Source organism: Armigeres subalbatus, chromosome 3, assembly GCF_024139115.2.
Source record: "Armigeres subalbatus isolate Guangzhou_Male chromosome 3, GZ_Asu_2, whole genome shotgun sequence".
Lineage (NCBI taxonomy): Eukaryota > Metazoa > Arthropoda > Insecta > Diptera > Culicidae > Armigeres > Armigeres subalbatus.
Window position 1 is genome coordinate 400866949 of NC_085141.1, and position 25572 is coordinate 400892520.

The 25572-nt window shown below is 42.0% G+C and overlaps 1 protein-coding gene across 1 annotated transcript; it reads left to right on the top strand.

Moving 5' to 3' along the window:
* Positions 1 to 868: 868 nt before the first annotated feature.
* Positions 869 to 25572, top strand: LOC134226960 (uncharacterized). The gene is made up of 3 exons (XM_062708109.1): positions 869 to 1254; positions 24108 to 24373; positions 24433 to 25572. The coding sequence occupies exons 1-3, from the start codon at positions 1212 to 1214 to the stop codon at positions 25405 to 25407; spliced, it is 1284 nt and encodes a 427-aa protein (XP_062564093.1). The 5' UTR covers positions 869 to 1211; the 3' UTR covers positions 25408 to 25572.

The window sequence follows — 25572 nt, forward strand, 5'->3', positions numbered from 1 at the left end:
CGTTTGTTAGCTGATTCTCGGTAGAGTATTTAATAATGAAATTTTCACTTAGATCTAGAAAAAAAAACATTTTGCTGGGACTCTGCCAAATAGTTGGGAAATTTCTTTCCCTTCCTAGGATTGCTTAAGGTCACTCCTGACGGAATCCAAGTTTCAAAGTGCTCGCGTTTTCGGGGGCACACCACTCGATACGGAAGCAACGCACTACTGTCATTTTTATTTTTTCACACAGCAAAACTAAATCAACAAAAATGACAGTTGTGCGTTGCTTCCGTATCGAGTGGTGTGTCCCCGAAAACGCGAGCACTTTGAAACTTGGATTCCGTCAGGAGTGACCTTAACATTTTCTTACGAAGGTACTCTTACTCACATCATTGTAGATGACTGTAGTAAAGTGAGTGCTCGAAGTGCATTATGAAGTCAGTTTTCTAGGATGATACTCATTTTACTGAATAAATGTGAATTATTTTACTAACAGCCTTGCCCCTCTCCTGAAGCGTCATGTACGTAACACCAGGGACTAAAAAAGCGCATTGAACACTAAACACGGAAATTAGAGTTATGAAGTTTAGACACACGCCCACACATACCTACAATAATACATAAGCTTAAACGTACATAAACGCACATATATGTATACACGAGGAAAATAAAGCCAATCAGAGCAAATTCATTCTTATTAGTTAAGCAACAGTAAGCTTTGTCTTGGTCCAAATGTTGACGCCTCTCCCTCGATTTCTCAACACACCAACGATTCTTCGCCCGTTTTCGGTGCTTCGGTTTCGACTGATTTCTCGCTTCTCGTTCATGCTTCCCGACGATTGTCCGGCGCGCCGGTTTAGTTGATAACGTATTTAAATGATTGGTCGAACGCGATCGGTGGATCAGTTCGACGGTTGTAGTGCAAAAGTGAAGATCGGTGACGAAACGGAGCTGACGGCTTCGGCAAACGACGACAGTTACTATATTGCGTGATTAGTGCTTCAGCGCGCAACTAACGCAAGCGTGGAGTGTTTAGAATCTAAGCATTGCGAGAACTCGGAAACGCCGCTGGAACAGATTTTCAGTGGATGATTTTATCGTGTCTATAATTTCCCAACATAAGGACCGTGTAGTAGTGACGGCGTTCAGAATCGAGGCAGTTGGTTCCAGTTACAACGGAAAAGGGAATTCTAGTCAGGAGGAAGCGATATTGCAGCGGAAAAGAAGCCATGAGATCATTGTTGTTAATTGCGGCAGTGCTCGTCACGGGAGGTATGAGGTTTTTTATGTCATTTTTTACTTAGGTTCTAATTAAATGCATTACGGTTTGCTGGTTATGATGATGGGAGAAGTGCCACTGAAATGATTTATAATATATCTGGATAGCCACAAACATATAGTTATAAGTGTACACAGATTTCAACATTGAACTTCCAGATAAGGTGATCATCATTTACGTTATTTGAACACGAATAGTTAATTTTAAATGCGAAGTAGAATCGCTTATTGAGATAAACATTGCAATGTAAATCGTACAATTTAAAGTTCGTTGTTAGTTCAAGGATTTATTTAAAAAGTCTATAATTGAGCTAATATGGTACTACTGATTTACAATCGAAAGTTTTGGTAACAGTTTTCTCTCAGCTGTTAAGTGCCGCTTTCGCAATTTGTATGCATGTTGTGACAACTTACTGATAGACAAATTTGGTTATTACAACGCATTCGGTTTGTTAGTGTGGTATGCTAATGGAGTTCTTTTCGGTGGTTTATTTGACGTTTCAGTCTATTTTATTTTTAAATTTAAAACAACTACACGTGTTCAAATCATTTGAAAAGAAACCATGTGGTTGGTTTTCATTTAAAAAAGCAGACTAAAACGCCAAATAAATCACTGAAAAGTACTATGTATTTGTTAAAAGTGTTCTATGGCCAACTTCAAGAATAGTTTCTTTTATTTTTTTCTGGCATCATTCCAATAATCTGAAGTTTTCGCCCCGCTACTTAGTATTTAAGAAGCGGAGAGATTTCTATACAAAAACACTATTTACCATTACTGTATTGCTCAACGTATTAACTAAGGAATCTAGGATAATTAATTAACAGCCAACACAAATTAACGCATTCTTGCAATAAATTATGAAAAAAACAACTGAGAGAATCGAAATAGAATTTAAACCCCAGTTTCCCAGTCCAAACGGGAAAATTTAAGAGCTTTGAATCACTAGACTAATTTTTCATTCACAATGTTCGAATTTATTATTTAACATGGATGAGCGGAACAGTTTCGCTGAGAAATATTACATTTTTATTGCATACCAATGTTGTGAGTGCACGATTGCATCTGGCCACGTGGTTGGAATAGAAAGGATAACGGTCCTATTCACCATTAGCCATTGATTGGTTTGGAAAAACTAAACACTTTATACCATTTCAGAACATCGTTTCATTTTTTGATCAATTTACTAACCACAAGACAAAAACCGTTTCGCTGTGTAAAATAAACAAGTTCACAGTTTTTCGTCGATTCCTTGTGGGGATTGGTGTTCTAAAAATAGTGAGCGACAAAAGGTGTTATGAACCTTTCAGGGACAAAACACTTGAGTAGGAGATTAATGCGCAGCTTCGTATTGAATCTGAACTTTATGTTTATTTGTTACCTATAAGCAATATAACAGGTAACTATCGAGAGGTAAATTATTACTTTCAATATACTCGGCGAAAAGCTGCCTGTGTTTATTATCTTACATTTCTCATTAGAGATTGCCTAAATATTGTATTAGTATTAGTTGATTTTTTCGCAACTTAATTCAAAATAAACAGTGAACACGCTTTTCAGAGCTGAAAGGCCAGAGCTCAAAGCGCATCTTCATTTTATTTTATTTAAGTGAGGAAGTTTGAAGCAGAGGAGCGTTTCCATGTCAATTAGATCCGCGATCTGGGCTTCTCAAAAAGAGTATAGCCTTCTAAAAAAACAAATCTACCTACGCGTTGGTGGTGCCTTTCTAGCGCATTGAAAAAAATAGAAACACATAAGAGATGTTGAAATAGCACTCTAGGGGGATAGATTTTACTTTTTCCTTCAATTCATATCCATTTGCGGCCATTTGAAATCATTGCTGCAATCTCTGAAAAATATTTTTTTTCGTCTTTGAAAAAAAATCCAAGGGAGGACCTTTGGCAAAAAACAAGGTTTTTTTAAAATAATTTTGGAACGCAATGACCGGTCGGGCCAATTTTCAATAGGAAACAACAACAATTCGCGTCGATTGCAACCTGTTGCGAGCAAATCGGATAATGCTTAGAACCAAAAAGTGTGGCTCACATTTTTGTACACATACACACACGCACATACATACACACATACAGACATCACCTCAATTCGTCGAGCTGAGTCGATTGGTATATGACACTATGGGTCTCCGAGCCTTCTATCAAAAGTTCGGTTTTGGAGTGATCCTATACCCTTTACGTATACTTTGTATACGAGAAAGGCAAAAACATTGTTTGGATACTTTGCTCAAATGTATTGTAGGCCTAGCACCAAATTAGAATTCGAAAGTAGGGACTTCCGAACCCATCTTTCTTCCGAAGTTTCATCTGTCAAACTAAATCGTGCGTTGTTTAGCGCATCTCCTGGTGAATCCATCGCACTACTTTCGAAGTAGGATTATTTGCCCTCAAAGCTATCTCAAGAAAAAATCATCTTCGGTAGAAAAAGTCTTCTAGCTTTGTATCGCAGCGGTTCTCAACCCTTTTAAAGAGAGGTACCCCTTCGAACTTTTGCCATAATTGAGGTACCCCCTATGTTTAGTTGTAAATGAAAATAAGCGTAACTGAAAATGGACCTGAAAACTAACGGCATATAGCCCATAGTTAACTAACAGTGTATATCCCTAACGGCTCTTCCTAAAGTGGGCTGAAACGTTTATTATTCCGTGCAACATTCCAATTCACATTAAGTCTAACCATCAAGCCTTCTTACAGGACTATTGCAGGCTTCCGAGCCCCGAACCCCTTGAAAGTAGGCTACTGCGCCTTTTGAAGGGAGGGTTCCGAGCCTCTTGAAGGGAGGTTTCTAAGCCTCTTGAAATGTGGCTTCCGAACCACTTGAAAGAAAGTGTCCGAGCTTCTACAAAGGGCGCTTCCGAGCCTCTTACAAGAAGGCTTCTGAGCCTTTTGAAAGGAGGCTTCCGAGCCTTTTGAAAGGAGGCTTCCGAGCCCCTTAAAAAGGAGGTTTCGGAGTCTCTTAAATGGAACCTCCAGAGCCTCTTGAAAAGCCCCTTAAAAAGGAGGTTTCGGAGTCTCTTAAATGGAACCTCCCAAGCCTCTTGAAAGAAGGCGAGGCCACTTAAAACGAGGCTTCCGGGCCTCTTGAAAAAAGACTTCCTGGCTTCTGAAAGGAGGCTTCCAGGCCACTTGAAGATCGCTTCCGAACCTCTTGAAGGGAGGGTCCCAAGCCTCTTGAAGGAAGCCTTCCGAGCATCTTGAAAGGAGGCTTCTTCCGAGCCTCTTGAAAGGCAACTTCCAAGCCTCTTGAAAGGAAGCTTCCAAGCTTCTTGGTAGGAGGCTTCCGGGCCTCTTTGAAATAGGCATCCGGGCCTCTTAAAACGAGGCTTCCGAGCCTCTTGAAAGGAGGTTTTCGGGCCTCTTGAAAAAAGGCTTCCGGCCCTCGTGAAAAGAGGTTTCCGGGCCTCTTAAAAGGAGGCTTCCTGGCCACTTGAAAGGAGGCTTCCTGGCCTCTAGAAAGGAGGCTTCCTGGCCTCTTGAAAGGAGGCTTCCTGGCCTCTTGAAAGGAGGCTTCCTGTTCTCTTGAAAGAAGGCTTCTTGGCCTCTTGAAAGGAGGCTTGCTAGCCTCTTGAAAGGAGGCTTCTTGGCCTCTTGAAAGGAGGCGTCCTGGCCTCTTGAAAGGAGGCTTCCTGGCCTCTTGAAAGGAGGCTTCCTGGCCTCTTGAAAGGAGGCTTCCTGGCCTCTTGAAAGGAGGCTTCCTGGCCTCTTGAAAGAAGGCTTCCTGGCCTCTTGGAAGGAGGCTTCCTGGCCTCTTGGAAGGAGGCTTCCTGGCCTCTTGAAAAAAGACTTCCTGGCCTCTTGAAAGGAGGCTTCCTGGCCTCTTGAAAGGAGGCTTCCTGGTCTCTTGAAAGAAGGCTTCTTGGCATCTTGAAAGGAGGCTTCTGTGTCTCTTGGAAGGAGGGCTACGGGCTTCTTATAACGAAGTTCTTAGTTTTCTCGAAAGGATTCGTCCAAACCTCTTAGAAGGCGACTTTCGTGCAGCCTGGAAGAATGCTTCCAAGAAGCGTAGAAAGATGCTTCAAATCCTCTTGCAACGAAACAACTGAGCTTTTCGAAAAAAAAGTCTTCATCCTGTCAAACATATTCTTCAACATTTTGTTTCGATCAGGTAGATCGCATAGATTGCATTTAATTTGTTCATTCGTTCGATTTTTTGTTACCGTAGCCCTTGGTTGTAGAGGACAGGATTCTGTTGGCTTTGGTTAACTGATCGCTATGCATATTATGTACAAGACAAAGTTTTGAAATAAAAAAATACGCAATTATCAAAACATTGTCAATATGTTTTGATTGGAATTGTACACGGAAGCTTTAAGATACCCATTAATGGGTATTTTCTCACCATTTTCAAACAAAAGCGGCATAACTCATTTAATGGGTAAATCGCGTTTACCCATTAATGAGTACATGCACTAAATTTCATAAAATGGGTCAATTTTCCACTTGGTTGAAAATTAAGAAATGGGTAAAAAAGTCCCATTTAATGTAAATGGAAACATTGAGTTCAGGTTATGATCATAATACTAATCGAAACAAAATTTTGAAATGTTAATTAACTGTTATCGAATATGTAAATTCATTCCAGATAGCTTTTTGAGAATAGCCACTGCAGCCAGCCTCGGCCAGCGGCTGTACCAATTCCAGCATCTACGGGCACCGATAGATAAATGCATAAGAGATTCTCTAACTTACTAGTTTTTGGTTTTAAATTCTGCAATCATGATTTTCTCCCCAACTGATATGGTTAATATTTACTCATTATTTCTCCCAGAATCAAAACTCTGACATGGGCTAAAAATACCCTTTTTTGTTTACGAAAAACTTATCCGTTTTCTGACATCTCAGTATTCATTAAAAAAATGGATACTTGATGCCCATTCAATGGGTACTTTCAAATGTCCGTGTACCCCAGTTTGGGAACCGCTGTTGTATCGGATAGACAATATTCCAGCAAAAACGTTCCCCCAAACAACGCGACGCGACAATCGAGACACGATTCTATCGCTTGGCGGTTGCGATTCTGTTGCCGGTGATATGGAAGTGTAAATGGAACTTTTTATTCAGCAATCCAACGATAGAATCGCCGCGACTAGTTGTTGCCGTCGCGGCAATGAAATCGCTTAGGTCTGGGGGAGCCTTTATCCCGCTGGAAAATAAAATTGATGCTGTGCTCATGCACTTTTTCTAAACTTCCGGCCCCTAACTTAGGCTAGTTCGCCGACTGGCTTGGTGAGATCCACTGCTACGTTGTCTCGATCCCTCGGCGGTCGTGCCACAAACTTCCTCACTCGAATCCTCCTGACTTCTCCTGGCGTCGAGGGTGATCCACCACTTCCGGTGAAGGAAACTTCCGCACTGGCCCCGACTACTTACCGGCGGCTATCGCAGGGGACGCTTTCGGTGGTCTGACAGTTCTGGTGATGGATAACGTCCGCACTGGCGGAGCCCTACATACCCGAAGCACTTCCTTCTTCTTTCTTCTGCAGGTTGGCGGTTCGTGTTGGTCCGACGATTCCGGTTGGTAGAAGACTTCCGGTTCGCTAGCGCCCCAACGACCCGAGACCAAACACTGCTCACTGTGCTGCATTTTTCTCCAAACCGATGCTTATTTGCTGGTCCCTTCTCCATCGACGCTGCAGCTCTGACAGTATTTGCGTCACTGACTCCTCACGGTACCTCTATGGGGAGATATTATTTTTCAAAAATCAGTATCTCTGAAACACCCACCACGCAAAAGGTACAGGCTCTCCTCTTTCATATAGTAGAACTAAAATGTTCTATCGGGGGATCTAGAACAATTTTTATTTTTTTCACTATTTTTGGTGCAAACTCCATAGAAATCTCAAATGATAGCCGATTTAACCCCCCAAAAATGTATGGAAAAATGACCCCCGATAGAACATTTTAAAAATGCACCTACGTGAAACCTATACTTTCGTGTAGTGGGTGTTTTAGAGATACTGATTTTTCGAAAATAAGCTCTTAATAAGCCTCTTCGGACAAAGACACCGTGTCCTACGTAATGTCTCGGCAGTTGCTAACCAGCATCACTTCTGTTTTGTGATGAGCAAGCTGCAGCTTGACTCCATTCATCCAGTTTTCAACTGCGTCGGTCGTTTCCGCCACCAGCATTTCTACTTCTTCCAACGACTCTCCGGTTATCATAAGGACGACATCGTCCGCGAATCCGAAGATCTTCACGCCTTTGGGCAACTTCAGTTTTAGAACTCCGTTGTACATAATGTTCCACAGCGTTGCGCCTAGTATAGAACCTTGCACAATTAAAATAAATCGCCGAATTCGGTAAAATTTTACCTAGATCTCAACAGCAGAACTGTTCAGTAAATAATTTTACTGGCTTTCGGTGATTTTGACAGTTGAGCAATGGAAAAAAATACAAAAAATCTGTAATAAAAATTACCGAACAGTTCTGCTGTTGAGATTTCGGTAAAATTTACCGAACACTGTAAAATGAGTTAAGTGTGTGCGGAACACCCGCCGTAACCCTAATCGACTTCTGCCCCGAATTCGTTTCGTAAACTAGGGTCCGGTTCTGGAAGTAACTTTCAAGAATTCTACACAAGTACACCCAAAAAACAAATCTGACAATTATTGTATAAAATCTGGGCATATACAATTCTGTAAGCTTTTTATACACAAATCTGTATTATTTTAATACAACAACTGTATTAAAATCTTCCGAAATTGTATATGCCCAATTATTATACAGGTTCTGTAAGGTTCTTATGCAGAACTGTATTAAAATCTGCCATCCGCTGGTTGGGTGTAGTCAGGAACCCGCATATTGTGCACCGCTGTGGCGATGGCCTCCCTGCTTGGCACTGTTAAAAGTGTTTTTGACGTCAATCGTTACTACAGCGCAGAATCGATTGCCTCGCCTCTTCTTCTTGGCCGCCGCTGTGGGTGTGTGTGTGCACCCACGTACCAAAATATTACAAAAGTGTTACTCGTTTTTCAGGCACTTATCTTTAAACGATTTGCAAGTTGCATTCGACACAAAATCATGTTCCATTGTTTCCTACTGAAAATCAGCCGGATCGGACTATGGGATCGGAAGTTATGGCTAAAAAAAACTTTTTTTTTTCGAAATATGTCGTAAAAAATGACATATATTTTTTAGTCACTTTTCCTTAACCGATTTACTCGCAACAAGTTGGATTAGACGCAGAATCGTGTCCCATTTTTTCCTATTGAAAGTCAGCCGGATCGGACTATGGGATCGGAAGCTATGCTCTGCTCACTACATATTACATTCAACGAGAACTCATATCTCATTGTTTCCTATTGAAAATTAGATAGATCGGATTATGGGATCAGAAGTTACGGCCAAAATACGTTAGACAACGTCTTACCCGAAGGTACTATGGGTGTCAAATCAGAATTTAAATTTGGGGACCGTCACGAAATCATGTAAGATTTTGAACGTCAATAGAGCCTTTATCTTTCGATGGATTTTTGAGATTTATAAATCAATCGACTCTGAATCTCTCCAGCAATTTGCTAATTTCATTGATTTTTTTGTTATTTACAATAAACTATTGAAAATTTCAATTCTTGTCCAACACAGTAAAGATATCAGAACCAACCAATCCCATTCATGCATTTTCAACACGGACATCAGAATGATGTCAGTTACGGGCCTTATGAGCTACCGGTTCATTTTCTCCGATTACAGAAAGGACCATGATTCGCGCTCGCGCGTCATTTCTGTACGATGATCCACGGTGAGTGCGGTTGGTAGCGGTCCTAGCCCCGAAGTCGGTGGTTTCTGCATCTGTGGCGGTTAAGCGGCAAACTATCATGTGACTATCGTCGACGTCAGCGGCACCGCAGTTTTTGATTGTGAATTTGCAGGATCAATAAATTGCTTCTTTGCAAGACCACCATTTTATACAAGGAAAGGTTGTTGTGTGAAAACTTTTGTTCAAAGTGCAAATTAACCGCTTTGCAACGCAAGAAAGTTGCCGTCCGTAGCAGAATCACAAAAAAAAGCGTGTCGGAGGGAGATGCTATAAATATTTACTCGGATTGATGGCATCAGTGGCAGCCAAGTGAAATTTTCTTGAGATATTTATTTGGTTTTGTTGCAGTTTGTTATTGGGTAGGTATTGAAAATAGATCAGTTCTCAGGATCACAATTTGATGGAAGCAAAGGCTTAGCCCAGAAGAATTTTGTTTAGAGTGCAAATCATAATCGCTTGGTGACAGAATCACGAGCACGCGTCAGAGAAAGAGACGCCGCAGAAAATTATTCACATCGATAGCAGCAGTAGCAGTAAAGTGAAATTTTCCTTCAAGATTATAATAATGCTGTCCAATGAGCAGCTCGAAGTAGCTCGAAGTTATTCCCATCCCTATCATGCCCATTTGTTGACAAAAAGAACGAGCAGGACGGAAACAACTTAAAGCTACTTCGAGCAGCTCATTGGACAGCATTAATTTTAGTAGGTAGTAATTTCTCTCCAGATTCCACAATCCACAACATGTCTGATCAAAATGTATCTCAGATACTTAACCATACTCATATTTTAACAAACAATAATACTTTAGTTAATTCCATAATAAACTACAATGCGTATTATGTTACAAAAATATCCTTAAGTAATCCAACGTCTACCTTGTGGTCGCGTCTTGTACACAACCCTTCTGATATTTTACGCAATTTTTTTTTGCCATTTTTTGAGGCACTTACCCTAAACCGATTTGCTCGCAACAATTCGATGCGGAATCGTGTCCCATTGGTTCCTATTGAAAATTGACCAGATCGGATTATGGGATCAAAAGTTATGGTCAAAATACTAACTTGAAATTCTGTACAGGAAAAATTACTTATTTGGCACTTATACTCATCCGATTTGCTCGCAACAAGTTGCGTTCGACGTGAAATTTTACAATGAGTATAAACGAATGCAAGAATTAGGACCTGTTCACAAGGGGCAAGAAACTCTAAACTTTGCGATAATATCACTCATTGTCTCGCAATAGTATTTCGTGATATTTCTAGTATCCACGATTTTCGTCAAACAATGAAACGGTTGCTAGTTCGGTTGTTATGGCGTTGGTCAGTTAGTTGATGAAACACAATGCTCCCTCGTATAGGAAACACCTGATTTCTACCTTCTACAGATTCTACAAAACTTTCAAACCGCATTTTATGTTTCTAATACCATCAAACCAAAACGTGGGCCCCAAAAGTTGCTCAAAAAGTACTAGTAATAGAAATAGTTGCTCAGTGATTTTTCAAGAATTTAAAGAAGACTGAAATCATGTGTTGCCTAAAACTAGGTGAACTGTATAGACTGGGTGGCGTTGTGTTCTATGTTTTCCCAACCAGGGTTCTTCGATCAATTTACCGTAGATACGACGTAGTTTTTCGCTAGTATTTGTTAGTATTTTGGATACTGTCGAAAGTTTAGAGTTAGTCGCGCCTTGCCTGTTCACTTATCAGTGATATTTTGAACTTTTCTTATACGCTTTAAAAGGGCTAACGCACTAGAAAGGCATCATCACCGCTAGGTGGAGTAATTGTTCTTTTAAATTTAATTCGCTTGTAGATTTCCTCTGCGATTGATATCGTGTTGAATGCAAAGAATATCATTAAATTTTGTTAAGATAATTATTTTGAACTACGTACGAGACACTGAAGACGGCCTTACTGTTGAGGTCGAAATACGTATCGGTCAAGGTACAATCAAGTGGTGGAATTAAATGGAATAGTACAAATTCGTCTTATGACAAGTGATCATTAATTGTTCGACTGACAGTGATTTTAGATTAAAAATGTGAATTTCAATTTCTCACTCATCAATGTTGTCTTGTCTTACACTTTTATACAAAAAAAAATGCTCTTTGATTTTACAACATCTAAACTAATTGGAAATCTTAATTCAGTAAGTGAGACTTACTTGATGAGCTACAGCTCCTCCTAGATGAGCATACACCCAGTGTTGCATTTGAACGCGTTCAGTTTGCGTTCAAAAATATGAAGGACAATCCTAACGGAATCCAAAACTGAAAGCACGGAATCCAGTTCAGTTCAGAATGCAACACTGCCTACGCCGAGTAGAGCATCTTGGATTAGGGAGTCCCCCCCTCGAATCTGTGCCAATAACTTCCAGTCGTCCTGAAGTTTAGCGCCGATGCAAAAGCCATCTTGTATTCGTCCTTCCACGAACCATACGGCCTCTTCCAGGTTCTCTACTGAATATTATCTTCGCTTGACGCTCTTCCAGCATTCAAACATCGTGTCCAGCTCACAGTAGTCTATCGTGTTGTACGAGCTTAACAGTATCCAGCCCTTAATACACCTGATATTACTCGTGATTCATGTGACAGGACCAGATACTGTTTTCCTGTTTACCGCTGAGTATTGTCTCTGAGCACCTTACACTCAAAATTAAAATATTTCGAAATTCCTCCAATCAGCCTCCTTCAAAGTCCATATTTCATGGCCGTATAAAGCTACCGGAAGAATAAGAGTAGTATACAGTCGTTTTCGTTCGCCACCACCACATCTAATGAACCCACGTTGATTGCCAGCGACCATGTACTTCGATTTGCTGGTATTGAGCGCAAGTCCAATCTCCGCTGTCTCCCTTTTAAAACACACGAAAATCTCTTCCACGGCACAGCGATAAATCCCTATAATATTGATATCGTTCGCGAAGCCCAGGAGCATAAGCGATATTGTAATGGTACCGCTTCTTTGCACACCAGCTCTACTTATCGCTCCCTTGAGCGCTATTTTGAACCGTAAATTCAAGAGTGAATCACCCTGCTTCAATCCATCAAATGATATCGAAATTTCACGAATCAGCCGAATCAGTTTCACCGGGAAACCATGTTCTAGCATAATTTGCCATTATTCATTTCGTTTCACTGAATCGTACGTTGCTTTGAAATCAATAAACAGATGATGTGTCTGCAACTTGTACTTTCGGAATTTATCAAGGATTTGTCTCAGAATAAACATTTTATCCGTCGTTGATCGGCTCTTCCGAAAACCGAACGCCGACACTGCCGAAAGCCGACGAAGGACTCTTCGAGCGGTCTCAATCTGTTGAACAGAATACGTACGCACTCCAGTCTGTGCCCTTTTTAAAGAGTGGGCAAATGAGGGCGTTCAACCAGCTAGCAGGCAATTCATCGTCGTCCCATATTTTCGACATAATATGGTGCAGAACTTCATATAGCTGCACACTGCAGTCGGGAGCTGGTCTTTCTATTGCTTTCTAGTGTAACTAATAGACGGATATTTAAATTATGTAAATGTCATCTCAATCTGTCAACGCGCTCCTGTGGCACTGATGTGCATTTTTTTTACAGATTTTCATGGCATTTAGAAAATTCAAACATCATTTTATTAGTTGCACTTACTGAATAAAGATTCTAAAATCGTTTAGACGGTGTATAATCAAAAAGCAGAATATTAAATTTTGTAGAAAGCACCATCTACTAAAGAAAAAGTGCATCTTCTTTTCATGTGCCTGCGGGGTTTGAGTAAGTTACCATCAGCGTGCATTAGGCGTACATTAACACCTCAGCGTGCCAATCGGTGAGCAGCAAGCCATGACTCGACCTTTTCTCTTGTCAGATCACGGTGGTGTGCACCCACGGAGAGCTGTTGTCATTGCATTTCGTTCCGGCCGTTTGGCCCTACAGTGTCAACCCACATGGATTTTAACAACGGAAAATATATGCGTGAAATTAAGAAATTATCTTCAATGATCATTTTCAGTTAATACATTTCCTGATCGCTGGATTTTCATGTTCATAATTATATTGTTCCGCATTATTTCAACAAAAAATAAAACAATTTGGAATATAACAGAGTGTCATAAACACAAGCTGCTTAATTTATTGCAAGTGTACGGTCCCTCTACAATTCTACATGATCGTGAGTTGGTAACAATGCAATGACCTCTTGGGAGTTCCATTAAGTGTACGTAATGATTAACGTGTGACACAGTTTTTCTTATTTATTATCTTTAGACAGCAGACTGAGTTGATATTACTTATTGTGCGAAACTTTTTGCTCGATCGACAATTAACATTGACCATATGACGTCCAGTTCATGAGCCAGTTAAAAAGTGTTAAGCTTCAAACTTTTTGTAATTCATAGTTTCAAATTTACAACACATTGTAGAGCAAACTACAACAAGCACTGAAAAACTTCCTTGACCCTAGGGACAGCCGAGAAACAAATGTAAACCAAAATTCGTCGAACGAAGAAACATGCGCAAATAAATATTCTAATTATCGCGCATACTACAACGGCTTCAGTTGACAGCGCATCGATGTTGGAGCGTATGGAATCAGTTCATTCCAGCCGGGAAGCCGCACCGACTGTCGGTTGATGGTGGTAGAGGTCAAGTTCACGAACCAATTACTGCCGCCACAGTGGCCAATCGGCGGCGGGCGAACTTGACTTGATATGATTGCAGGACTTTCGTTCGGTTCTTCTTATTGAATATGTACAGACGGACAATGTCCGTTACACATAGAAACTATCGCACCGACACGATGCGTCGTATGGGTGAACAGGATTTCTCCAAATAGTGCGGAACGTAGGGCACAGAATAAGAATCAATAACTGATGAGTAAGTCCTTCTTAAGGGCTACTTATACTCTCAGAAATAGTAGCGACAAAATCAAACCGTTAACTTTTGAAGAACGAATATGAAACGTAAAGAAAACAGTGTAGGTCATGCTATTCCAACGTAATGCTGTTTTGACTCGTGTATTCCAGAATCCGATTGATCTAAAATGGCACATATCAGTGCCAAGTGGAAGCGTGTTTCGAGTGCTTGATAAGCGATTTGAAAACAAACAACGAAAACTTTCAAATTCATTCGCTCTATAACCATGCCATTCAATGCATTCGTAATTTCGGTAGATAATTTGCTCAGACTAGGATTTTGTACATAATATGTACGAGAGACCGATAGACTTGTTCTATTCATCAACTGAATCCTTCGTGTTCCCTATCGGAACTTTATTTTTAGAGTGAATTGATAGCCTTCAAGTTCAACTCCGTTGCATAAGACAACCAGATAGATTTTGGAATCGTTTTCATCATTAAATTTAGAACTCCCAAGTGGATGCTTATCGATATTCTGCCATTGTCAATGCTCCTGACATTTCTTAACATACATCACTAGAACTTTCAAGGGACAACCGGAGCGTTAGTATGACGTCCCTCAACCTAATCACTGGAGAGTTAGCTGTACTTTATTTTTCATTTGGCCCGTTCTGTGTTCGCAAGCTGCCCACAGCCACCACAGTATGCTAATGTCGGCGGTTTATCACCTTATCACCGTCGTAGGTAGGCCGCAACCACTAGGCAGCTTGGTTCGCGTGGAGTTCCATTGCATTACCAATTATCGCTACAGAACATGTGGTGGAAGCCGGCCCAATCCCGAACATTGTTGGTGACGACTGTAAACAAGCAGAACAAAATCTATCAATAACGCCTCACTGCTTTGCACTGGGCAATGGCGGTACACGGAAGCGCTCTAAGAGATTGATTTCCTTCACTGTGAGCTGATTATATGCTGTTCTAATCTGAAAAAAATGACGTAAGCGTCAAAATGAGCCTTATTTCGTTTGCTTCATTCACCTATTGAGCATAGTAAAGATTATTTGTCTATGTACATTGAATAAGTAAACTGATTGTTGAGGTGCGAATTGCCAAGCTGGAGGAGGCAGGTTCGATTATTCTGTCCGATCATCAAAAGTCAATTCCAAATCATTTTAGAGACGGGTCAACCTCGGACTGAACGTCTCTTTTATAAAGACAAAAAAATCTGGATCATAATCTCCATATTCTTGTTACGTTTGAATCCTTTTTATATCTACAAAAGTTGATGCGCATTCTTGTTTACGTCAGCAAAATCAAATGGAGAAACGGTTTCAATGAATTGAACTCGTTCGAAAGTATTGTTCGTCCGTAAACATCAAGAATACGGATATACCTGGTTTAACAGTTTGTGTATGAGCGATAGACGGCCTACTTTTCCATATCAAGAAATGGGTGCTTTAAAGATGATTACAGCTCTCAAATGAGTTGCATATCACCCATTATAACACTCATTTTGGTGCTTCAAAAGAAAACCAACAATAAAACGGTTTGCTCAAAAAGCTTGGGTGAGTGATCAAGTAGTGTATTCTCTGCGTGTAATACATGAAATAATTTGATGGACTTGACATCAAAACTTTCCAAAAGCAGGTTCATGAATTGCTTCATGGTTTCTCGAGCTATTCAATGTGGCACGAATACATGTAGCTAAACTGATTGTTTTCTGCAACAACATATTTTTTGGCAAAAGCGATCATGTGAAGATGCAAATCTATCACATTAAAGCTCATTTTCGTCATTGCAAAAAAAGTGTGTGCAATTCGTTGCATACGGATTTTTTATACATTCGTACGTACTTTAGACTTCTCAAGACGGTTAGATCAAATAGAGCTCGATGATGATCTCTACAGATAGGATATCTGTAGAAAGCTCGTGAAGGCGAATGAAGAACGAGTCGCATCACCACGAAAATCGGGTAACTGAGGTGGGCCGGACACGTAGCCAGAATGTAGAACTGCAACGATAGCCAGAGTGTCGCACAAGAAAGTGAAGTGCGCAGCTGGAAAAGTATCTTGGACAGATGGATACGATGTGCGCATCCTCCGTAGACTGCGTGGTTGACGATGTGCAACCATGGACCGAGTTGAATGGAGGAAGAAAGGTCGTATGGCCGAAAGTCATCTAGCCAAAATCCATATGACCGAATTGGACATTTGGCCGAAACAGTTATTAGATCGAAAATGTCGTTTGATCGAAAGCGACATACGGGTGAAAGGCAAGAACTGGTAATTTGGCCGAATAGGTTATGTTGCCCAAAATATCGTATTTTTGCGAAATGATTATTTGGCAGAAAACGTCATACGGCCGAAAATGTTGTTTAGCCGAATTGAATTTGGCCAAAAATACCGCCATTTTGTCAAACGTGTCATATGGCCAGTGATAAGTGAGAAGTGACACGTCCCACTTCTCACTTCTCACTCCTCAACCCAAGGGACTTAACCAGCTTGCTTTCCCCCGTTTTCAATAATTACGTCCGGCTGGCTTCCGGACTCCTCCCTTCTACACCAGCAGAAGCAGCCTGCGTCGACGTCGGCCGGCACCGATCTCCCCCAGTAGCGCGTGTCTACTGGCACGGAACAAGAATCTGGTCGATGCCTTCTGTTTCCAGCCATTTTAGCCAAAGCTTGCGAAAGATTACCACGTTCTGGAAAAAAGATACCCTCCGATAAAATTCGGATTCTGTAATTTGCCAGTTATTTAAATGACTTTTGAACCTTTCTAGCGAAAGGGCTGAATAAAAATAAAGGATCTAATATGGCAGAAAATAGCTGATGAAATCGGAACTCGTATGGCAGCCAAATCTAGACCCCCATCCTTCAGCCTAATAGGCACCACCGGAGAACAGCGCACTGAAGATTTTTGGAAACCCACCAGGAACCGCCGGTATGCGGTATTCGTAGGAGAGCAGAGCAGGATTACAACCTTCATAGAACAGCCCTACACCAAAAAGACCCTATTCACAACGGAACGCCCACTTTTAACTCGTAGTTTGTATATTGTATCATCTTTTTATCCTAATTGTCTTCAACCGTATATTTTTTACAATGTACTGAAAACTCATATGTGAATATGTACATTATGTGGAAGATAATGATTTGAAAAATGTATTAGAGGTAACCACTTTCCCTTCCATGGGACTCGAACCCACGACCCTCAGTATATTTTTATTATTTTACTATTACGCCAAGATTTTTTGCCAAAAAATAATATTTTGAAGGGGCAACAAAATAAATTATTTTACTATTACGCCAAGATTTTAAAATGTTAGGATTAAGGCCGATACAAATATTTAAAATCTATTTTGTATCCCCCCTCGGATTTTTTTTTGCCAAAAAATAATATTTTGAAGGGGCAACAAAATAAAATTCGGATGATTTTGAGGATTTCCAAAACATTCTTTAACAAATCCGAGGAGTTTTTGATTTTTTTCATTTTAATATTTATTTTTTATTTTTTATTCTTTTTTATTATTTTTATTTATTTTTTATTATCACCCCCCCCCCCCCTGACCATTCGGAGACCAGTAGGACAAAAAGGTAATTAAATATTTGTAACGGCCTAATTAGATTTAGATAAAGTTATAATGAAATCTGGCGATTACCCATGCCCTTGGTTGGCACGCAGGGCGGCCCCTCCGGCCGACCATCTATTCAATGCAGCTCTGCTTCATCACCATCGACGGGACCCGAGGTTGGCCCGCAAAGAGAACTCTTCAAGTTCCCTTTCATCCTGTGTTGAACTAAAAAAAATCTCACATCTCATTTCTCACTTCTCACATTTTTTACAGCGTGAGAAATGAAAAGTGAGAAGTGATTTCTCCATTCTCCTTTTTCACAGTGAGAAATGAAGAGTAAGACGTTAGAAATGAGTTCTCTCACTTCTTACTTCTAACTGCTCACTATGTAAAGTAATTCGACATGCACTTATACACTAAGGATACGGAGAATGCTACAATAGATCTAATAACTGGTCACAGTGGCACACCCGAACCGGAGAAAAAAAAGTAAAATGAGAAGTACGTACGTGAGCAGCCTCACTTCTCGCACCAAATCTCTCACTTCGTTTTTATCACTAGTAAGAAAGAAGGAGTGAGAAGTAAAAGTGAGACATCTCACTTCTCCGTTCTTCTTTCTCATCTGTCACTGCCCACTTATCATTTTTCACTTTTAACTTCTGAATTATCATTCTCGGGTACTTATTCAATAGCACGACTCTACCCATAATTCCATAACCCATAATGCCATTATTCCGAAGGCCACTACCCCGAATACCATTACCCCGAATGGGACACTACCCCGAATGAGACAGTACCCCGAAGAGGCCCTTATTTCAAGTTTATACTTCATTTATAGAACGAAGTATCCAATTTTCCGCGAGCGGTAATGGCCGCCAACTTGAATGTGTTTCAGATTTGACGATTGAGGAGGTCAACTGCTCCCAATGCGGTAAACTGCTGCCCATGTCAGCAAGGCTACAAAGGCAACAAGGTTGAAGTTGCTCCTTAGTCGCTAATAGTAAAAGCACCGATTTTCGGATGAAGCATGATCCAGTTCTTGGAAGCTACGATTGAATGAGTGAATGTGAGTGAGTTAGTCTGATTGAGTGAGTAAGAGAGAGTGAGTGAGTGAGTGAAAGTAACTGAGCGCATGGGTAAGAGTGAGTGAGTGAGAAAGCGAATGAGTAAGAGTGAGTGAGTAAGAGTAAGTGAGTGAGTTAGAGTGAGTGAGAGAGTAAGTGAGGAAACGGCGGAACACGTGTTGTTCAGGCCCGCGTTTTCACCGCGTGACCACATGCTTGCCACATGTGGTGACACTGGACCCTGGACAACCTAGTCCGGAGGATGTGAAAGATGAAGTTGGCTGGAACGCCGTTTTATCGGCTATCGTCCAAATCGTCTCAGGCTACACAGAAGGTGGCGTAGACTCGAGGAATGGCTAGTTCAGGCGCAAATAAGAGGTGGTCCAAGGGCACAAATGGCATTGGAGTAGTCTGGATTCATGTCATCAAACAAAATTGTACATCCGGGAGCCATCTCCGGTAGTAGCAAGCTATTTAGCTAATCTGTCTAACAGAATTGCGGAGTGTCTTAGTCCCAAGGCCTTGACAGGTCACTGCGACGGACTGAACTATCACATGGCAAATATTCAACGCGTTGAATCATCTGTTTGTGATAGTTGTGAATCCGATTATGGAACTTCTTATCATCTAATATCCGGCAGTCTATGCACAATTGCGCTTCCAAATATTTTGGACACTTACTTAGTGAAATTGACGTCAAACCTGAACCTTCAGAGTATGCCCTTTGTTGTTCATAACCCGTTGGTAGGAGTTATAAGCTTCTTGCCTGGAAGCTTATGCGTTGTGTGCCCTCTTCAAGGCCCTTTTCCAAACATTCCTTTGTTCTCCCATCCCCATTCCTTTCCTTTTGTTCGAACCTTCCTTTTCCGTCAGGTGTGTGATGAAAAGGCTGTGGAACAGATGGCACAATCTCCAGGTTGAACGTGCCCTGGAGCCGATGTTCTGATACCGCTTTGCGGCGTCGAGTCAACCGGGCGGGTTGCTCGAGCCTCGAGGACGGAAAGGGGTTCGTCACAGGCTGGGGCAGGCGTAGGCACCGCGTCGGCATGTCACGTCTGTGGGCTGGCGAATGGTGACCCTATCGCACAGAGAGGTCAATTTGGGGTGCACGCGGCATCATCATTCTTGATACCAGTCGTGCAGAGGGAAGCAGGCGCGAAGTCGACCCTGCCCACCTTCCGAGGACATAGGGCGTGGTAAGCAAATATGTTATAGATCATTTAGTAATTCGCGTTCGATCATTTAGTAGTTTGTCAATAACTCATTCCAAAGCTGAATTTCAAAATGTGTTGTATGGTGGACTCCTAGTGCGAAGGTTTTTCTACAACTCTGCCAAATAGTATTGTCGTTTGAATTCCACTGGTATCCGAGTTATAGCTATAGTATCAGCCTTAGACTAAATGATTACAAAATTCCAATCATTTAGTTTTAAGCTACAACTAGGCACCGTCTATAGTGGAATTCTGTAACAACAATCCAATAGGCAGAGTTGTAGAAAACCTTCGCAATCCTGAGTCCACGCGGCATACAACATTCTTGAAATCGCTTCTGTATGAGGGACAAGCTACAAATATCGAACCTTCCCTAAATGATCGATAACATAGGGCTGGTAAGGCCACCTGGAAAACCGGCAATGTGCTGGCACGATACCATGGTGTTCTTCTAAAAAAGCGAGTTACGATGTTCGATGCTGCAAGGACACGCAGCTAACCTCGAGGGTGCGTTATGCACTGGCCCCCCTTTGAAGCATTACTTTCTGGTTGTACCGAAGGGACGATGGGCTTGGCGGCAATGGAAACGGTTTAGCGGGTCGGGGATGCAGTCCTGCCTCCCTCATTGGAGGTGGCCCCTAACCCCGCACTTCCTGGTCAACCCAGGATGTCTGTTGAGCAGATTCCCCCTGCATTGTTTAGGAAGAAAAAAAAAAGAAAAAGAGAGTAAGTGAGTGAGTTAGAGTGAGTGAGCAAGAGTCAGTGACTGAGTTAGAGTGAGTGAGTAAGAGTGAGTGTGTGAGAGAGAGTGGGTGAGTAACAGAGTTTATGAATGAGTAAGAGCGAGTGAGTGAGTAAGTAAGAATGAGCTTGTGAGCAAAAGTGAGTGAGTGAGTGAGTAAGTGGAAGGAGTGAGTAAGAATGAGTGCATGAGTAAAAGTGAGTGGTGAGCGAGTAAGAGTAAGTAAGTGGTAAGAATGGTAAGAGAGTGAGCAAGAGTGAATGAGTGAGTAAGAGTGAGTGAGTGAATAAGAGAGAGTGAGTGATTAAGAGCAGTACTGTAATTTGGTAATTTCAATGAGAGATGTCACGCGGTGTATTTGGTCGCCAGATATAGAAAAAAAGCGCTTTGTCTTCGGAAGGAAGCGTTGATTTGAAGAAGGCATCCTCTTTTCCGTTCGCCACATACAACGCAAACGCATAAAGAAGGCATTATCTCCTCTGTGTGCCCTGTACCTGGCAAACGTGTTCATTAAAAAAAGTCAGTATCTCCTCTGTGTACCTTGTACAAGGAAAAAGGATTAATTTAAAGAAGGCATTATCCCCTCATTTCATTCATTTATTTAGTTAACATCTAAACAGATAACACTGAATCAACAATTTGACGCCACAATGCACGGTTCGAGGCCGCATCTCTCCATCCTCGGATACGCCCCACGCTCGCCAAGTCGTTCTGCACCTGGTCTGCCCATCTCGCTCGCTGCGCTCCACGCCGTCTCGAACCTGCCGGATCGGAAGCGAACACCATCTTTGCAGGGTTGCTGTCCGGCATTCTTGCAACATGTCCTGCCGATCGTACCCTTCCTGCTTTAGCTACCTTCTGGATACTGGGTTCGCCGTAGAGTTGGGCGAGCTCATGGTTCATTCTTCGCCGCCACACACCGTCTTCTTGCACACCGCCAAAGATGGTCCTAAGCACCCGTCTCTCGGATACTCCGAGTGCTTGTAAGTCCTCCTCGTCCATGTCTTGTTCATTGTCCATGTTTCATGTCCGTAGAGGTCTTATGAGCGTCTTGTACATGACACATTTGGTGCGGTGGCGAATCTTTTTCGACCGCAGTTTCTTCTGGAGCCCGTAGTAGGCCCGACTTCCACAGATGATGCGCCTTCGTATTTCACGACTAACGTTGTTGTCAGCCGTTAGCAAGGATCCGAGGTAGACGAATTCCTCGACCACCTCGAAGGTATCCCCGTCTATCGTAACACTGCTTCCCAGGCGGGCCCTGTCGAGCTCGGTTCCGCCCACAAGCATGTACTTTGTCTTTGACGCATTCATCACCAGTCCAACTTTTGTTGCTTCACGTTTCAGGCGGGTGTACAGTTCGGCCACCTTTGCAAATGTTCGGCCGACAATGTCCATGTCATCCGCGAAGTAAATAAATTATCCCCTCTGATCGCCTTATACCGGGCAAGCGTATAAAGAAGGTATGATATTTTCTGTGTGCCTGGTGCCGAGCAAACGCGTACATTTAAAGAAGGCATTATCTTCTCGGATCGCCTTATACCGGGCAAACGCATTCATTTGAAGAAAGCATTATCTCCTCTATCCGCCTTATACTGGGCAGACGCATTCATTCAAAGAAGGCATCATCTCCTCTGTTCAACTTATACCGGACAAACACGTTCATTTAAAGAAAGCATTATCCCCTCTGCAAACACGTCCTATTGAAAGAGACATTATCACTTCCTTACTATATTTCGTAGAATAGTAGTTTTCTTGGTAATAATGGGGTGGAATGACAATTTAAGTTAATTAGATGAAAAATCAACATTGTTGGTTAAACAGTTGGTTAAATCTTCAATGCGTTTTTCCAAGTAACTCTAACTCTTTTTTATTCTTTGCAAAGATTGTCGTTTTGGATTCATCGATATCTGTGAGTGTGAAAAATGATACTGGAAAGCTACAGAATCGAAATGTTTTAGGGGTACTGGCCTTTCGGGGTAATGGATTTCGGGGTAGTGTCCCATTCGGGGTAATGGTTTTCGGGGTACTGTCCCATTCGGGATAGTGGCCTTCGGGGTAATGGCATTCGGGGTACTGGGGTGGAGCCCAATAGGACGTATGTGATTTTGTAAACAAAGATTCAAACTTCGATTTGTCCAATCTGATGGCACTCCCACGCAAACCAACATCACCAACAGGTAGCAGAAGGCTTCCCTTAGGGGTCGTACACTAATTACGTAAGCATTTTTCTGGGTTTTAAAACACCCCCTCCCGCCATGTAAGATTTTTTCCAAACAAATATTTTTTTATTTATATGGAGCGTCTGAAAATGGAAGAGACCCCCATCCCTCCCCCATAAGTGCTTACGTAATTAGTGTACGACACCTTACCTGTCTGTGATGATGGTTTGCGTGGGAGTGCCATCAGATTGAATAAATCGACGTTTGAATCTTTGTTTAAAAAATCACATACGTCCTTTTAAATAAGTTCCCGAGCGTTCATCATTTCACACTTTTCACATTGGAATGATCTTTTCGGACAAAAGGCATTCTCGGCCAAACGACATTTTATGCCGTATGTCCCTTAAAGCCAAATGACATTTTCGGCTAAATGACTCTTTCTGTCAAACGACTATTCCGGCCAAATGACTGAACAAATTTCTCGGCCTTGAGTCCATTTCGGTCCAACGAGTTTCGGCCTAATGGTATGTTCGGCCAAACAATTTTCGGCCTTGTGGCCCTCGACATTCGGCCAAATGGCACTTCGCCAAATGGCTTAGCCTGATAAAAATTCATTTATCAATCTGTAGGGTGCCGTGTGCTACACATGTATGTATGTATGTGACACTGTTACCGATATACAACTGCATTTGGTAACAAATGAGTCGCTGCTCATATAGGGTCGAATTTACCTAATTGACATTTCCCGTCTCAATTTTTTTTATCGATTTTTCATATATTAAACATTCCCAAAGAATCCATCTTTTTTGACGCCTGACACCTTCCGAGCCAATATCATGTCAATTTGGTCGATTTAAACTGCAGCACTTTTCTAATTTTTTTGTTTCCCATTTTTAAAATAGTTACAGGTGTCAATAAATACAGATTCTTCGGGAAAGAGATTTTAAACTTTCGGAGCCCGCACAGTTGTGAAAAGTACAACACCTTGAGTAATCATGAGATATATTTTCAGTCATTTGACTAATTTGCACAAACCGTAATATTTGTTAGGGACATTCATTGGTTAGTTTGTAGTCAGCTGGAAACTGTCTACGCTACGATGGTTTTTCAAAGAGGTGTATGATTGGGCACCTTGAAATATAGGAGGATACCTGATGAACGCTTTTGTTGGATTCTGTTGGATATTACCGACAGCAATAATTTGAGCGTCGTTGTTCACTTAAAACGTCAAAGTTTGTCAGAAAACCAAAACTAAATGATTACCTAACTATTAAAAAGTTAGACTAAACACACGACGACAAATAAGTCCCCTTGAAAAGACACAATTCCCGTGTCGAAACGTCGGGTAGATAATAAACTCGTTGTGAAATTGTAAGACTAAATAGCCGTTCAATAACTCATTCGCACAATCGATACAGAATCAGTAAATTAAAAATATACATATTCGAATATTTTTTCATTGTTTCCTCATTTCTTCTATTTTAAGCACTGTCCTTGGGAGTCGGCCAACAATGTGCACCTGGAAGCACATTCAAGCTGGAATGCAACACGTGCCGCTGCTCAGCTGATGGCAAGCTTATGTCCTGCACGAGAAAGTTCTGCCTTCCGGACGAGCAAAGTGACGACCCCAAAGCACAAACGGCGTTGAAGGAAGTCAGCAGCAATGCCCAGCCAGAAGCGGTCGCTGAAAAGGAAGAGGAGCAGGTGCATACAAATGGACAGGTGTGCACGCCCAACGAAGTGAAGATGGAGGTAAAGCAATTCTAGTATGTGATGAAACTAACAAATCATAATGCTTCTCCTTTTCGTAGGACTGCAATCGCTGCAAGTGTGCCGCAAACGGTATTGGATGGTTCTGCACACGGAAGGCCTGCCCTCCACGGGAGCGGCGTTCAGCGTCGAAACCTGCTTCGCAGTGTGTACCCGGAACGTCCTTCAAGGCGGCTGATGGATGTAACAACTGTTTCTGCGGACCAAATGGTATCGCTGCCTGTACGCAGATGTTCTGTTTCAACACGAAAACCAAGCGTGATACTGCTGTCCAACCGTCGAAACAACAATGTGTTCCCGGGACCTCGTACAAAAGTGCCGATGGCTGCAACGATTGCTTTTGCACGGAAAATGGTATCGCAGCTTGTACGCTGAAGTTCTGCTTTAATCCGAGAACCAAGCGAGATACTGCTGTCCAACCATCGAAACAACAATGTGTTCCCGGGACCTCGTACAAAAGTGCCGATGGCTGCAACGATTGCTTTTGCACGGAAAATGGTATCGCAGCGTGCACGCTGAAGTTCTGCTTTAATTCGAAAACCAAGCGTGATACTGCTGTCCAACCACCGAAGCAGGAATGTGTTCCAGGTACTTCGTTCAAGAGCGCCGACGGCTGCAACGATTGCTTCTGCTCGGATAATGGTATCGCAGCTTGTACGCTGAAGTTCTGCTTTAACACAAAAATTAGGCGCGATACTGAGGCTGTCAAGCCTGCAGAGCGGGAATGTGAGCCTGGAACCACGTTCAGAGATGCCGATGACTGTAACGATTGCTTCTGCACCGATGATGGAGTCGCTGCCTGCACTGAGAAGTTCTGCTTCTCCGAGCCACCAGTGATCAAAGAGAAGCGGCAAGTCAAAGATGAGCTACCCGTGTCGGATGTGGCTCCCGGTGCGCCCGGTTTTTCCTGTAATCCAGGCAAGAGCTTCAAGTTCCAATGCAACACCTGCCGGTGCGACACGTCTGGGCAGACGGCGGCGTGTACGTTCAAATTCTGTATTCCGGGAGAGTACTGAGTGTAACGAGAGTAGAATCGGACGTGCTAATCCCTTACGTTAAGATGATTTATTACCATTGTTAGGATTACTTCTTTGTTGTGCAGTTTCTTGTAAAATCAGTAGCTCTCTATGAGAAGGAGACACCCAATAAAGTTTAGTTTTGTTACAACTGTTCATGCTATT

What these genes read in the sequence shown, in the direction of transcription:
- LOC134226960 (XM_062708109.1), top strand. Translation starts at nt 1,212, where the DNA reads ATGAGATCATTGTTGTTAATTGCGGCAGTGCTCGTCACGGGAG. An exon ending in GGCAGTGCTCGTCACGGGAG is followed by an intron (nt 1,255 to 24,107) that starts GTATGAGGTTTT and finishes TTCTATTTTAAG; the next exon opens with CACTGTCCTTGGGAGTCGGC. An exon ending in CCAACGAAGTGAAGATGGAG is followed by an intron (nt 24,374 to 24,432) that starts GTAAAGCAATTC and finishes TCCTTTTCGTAG; the next exon opens with GACTGCAATCGCTGCAAGTG.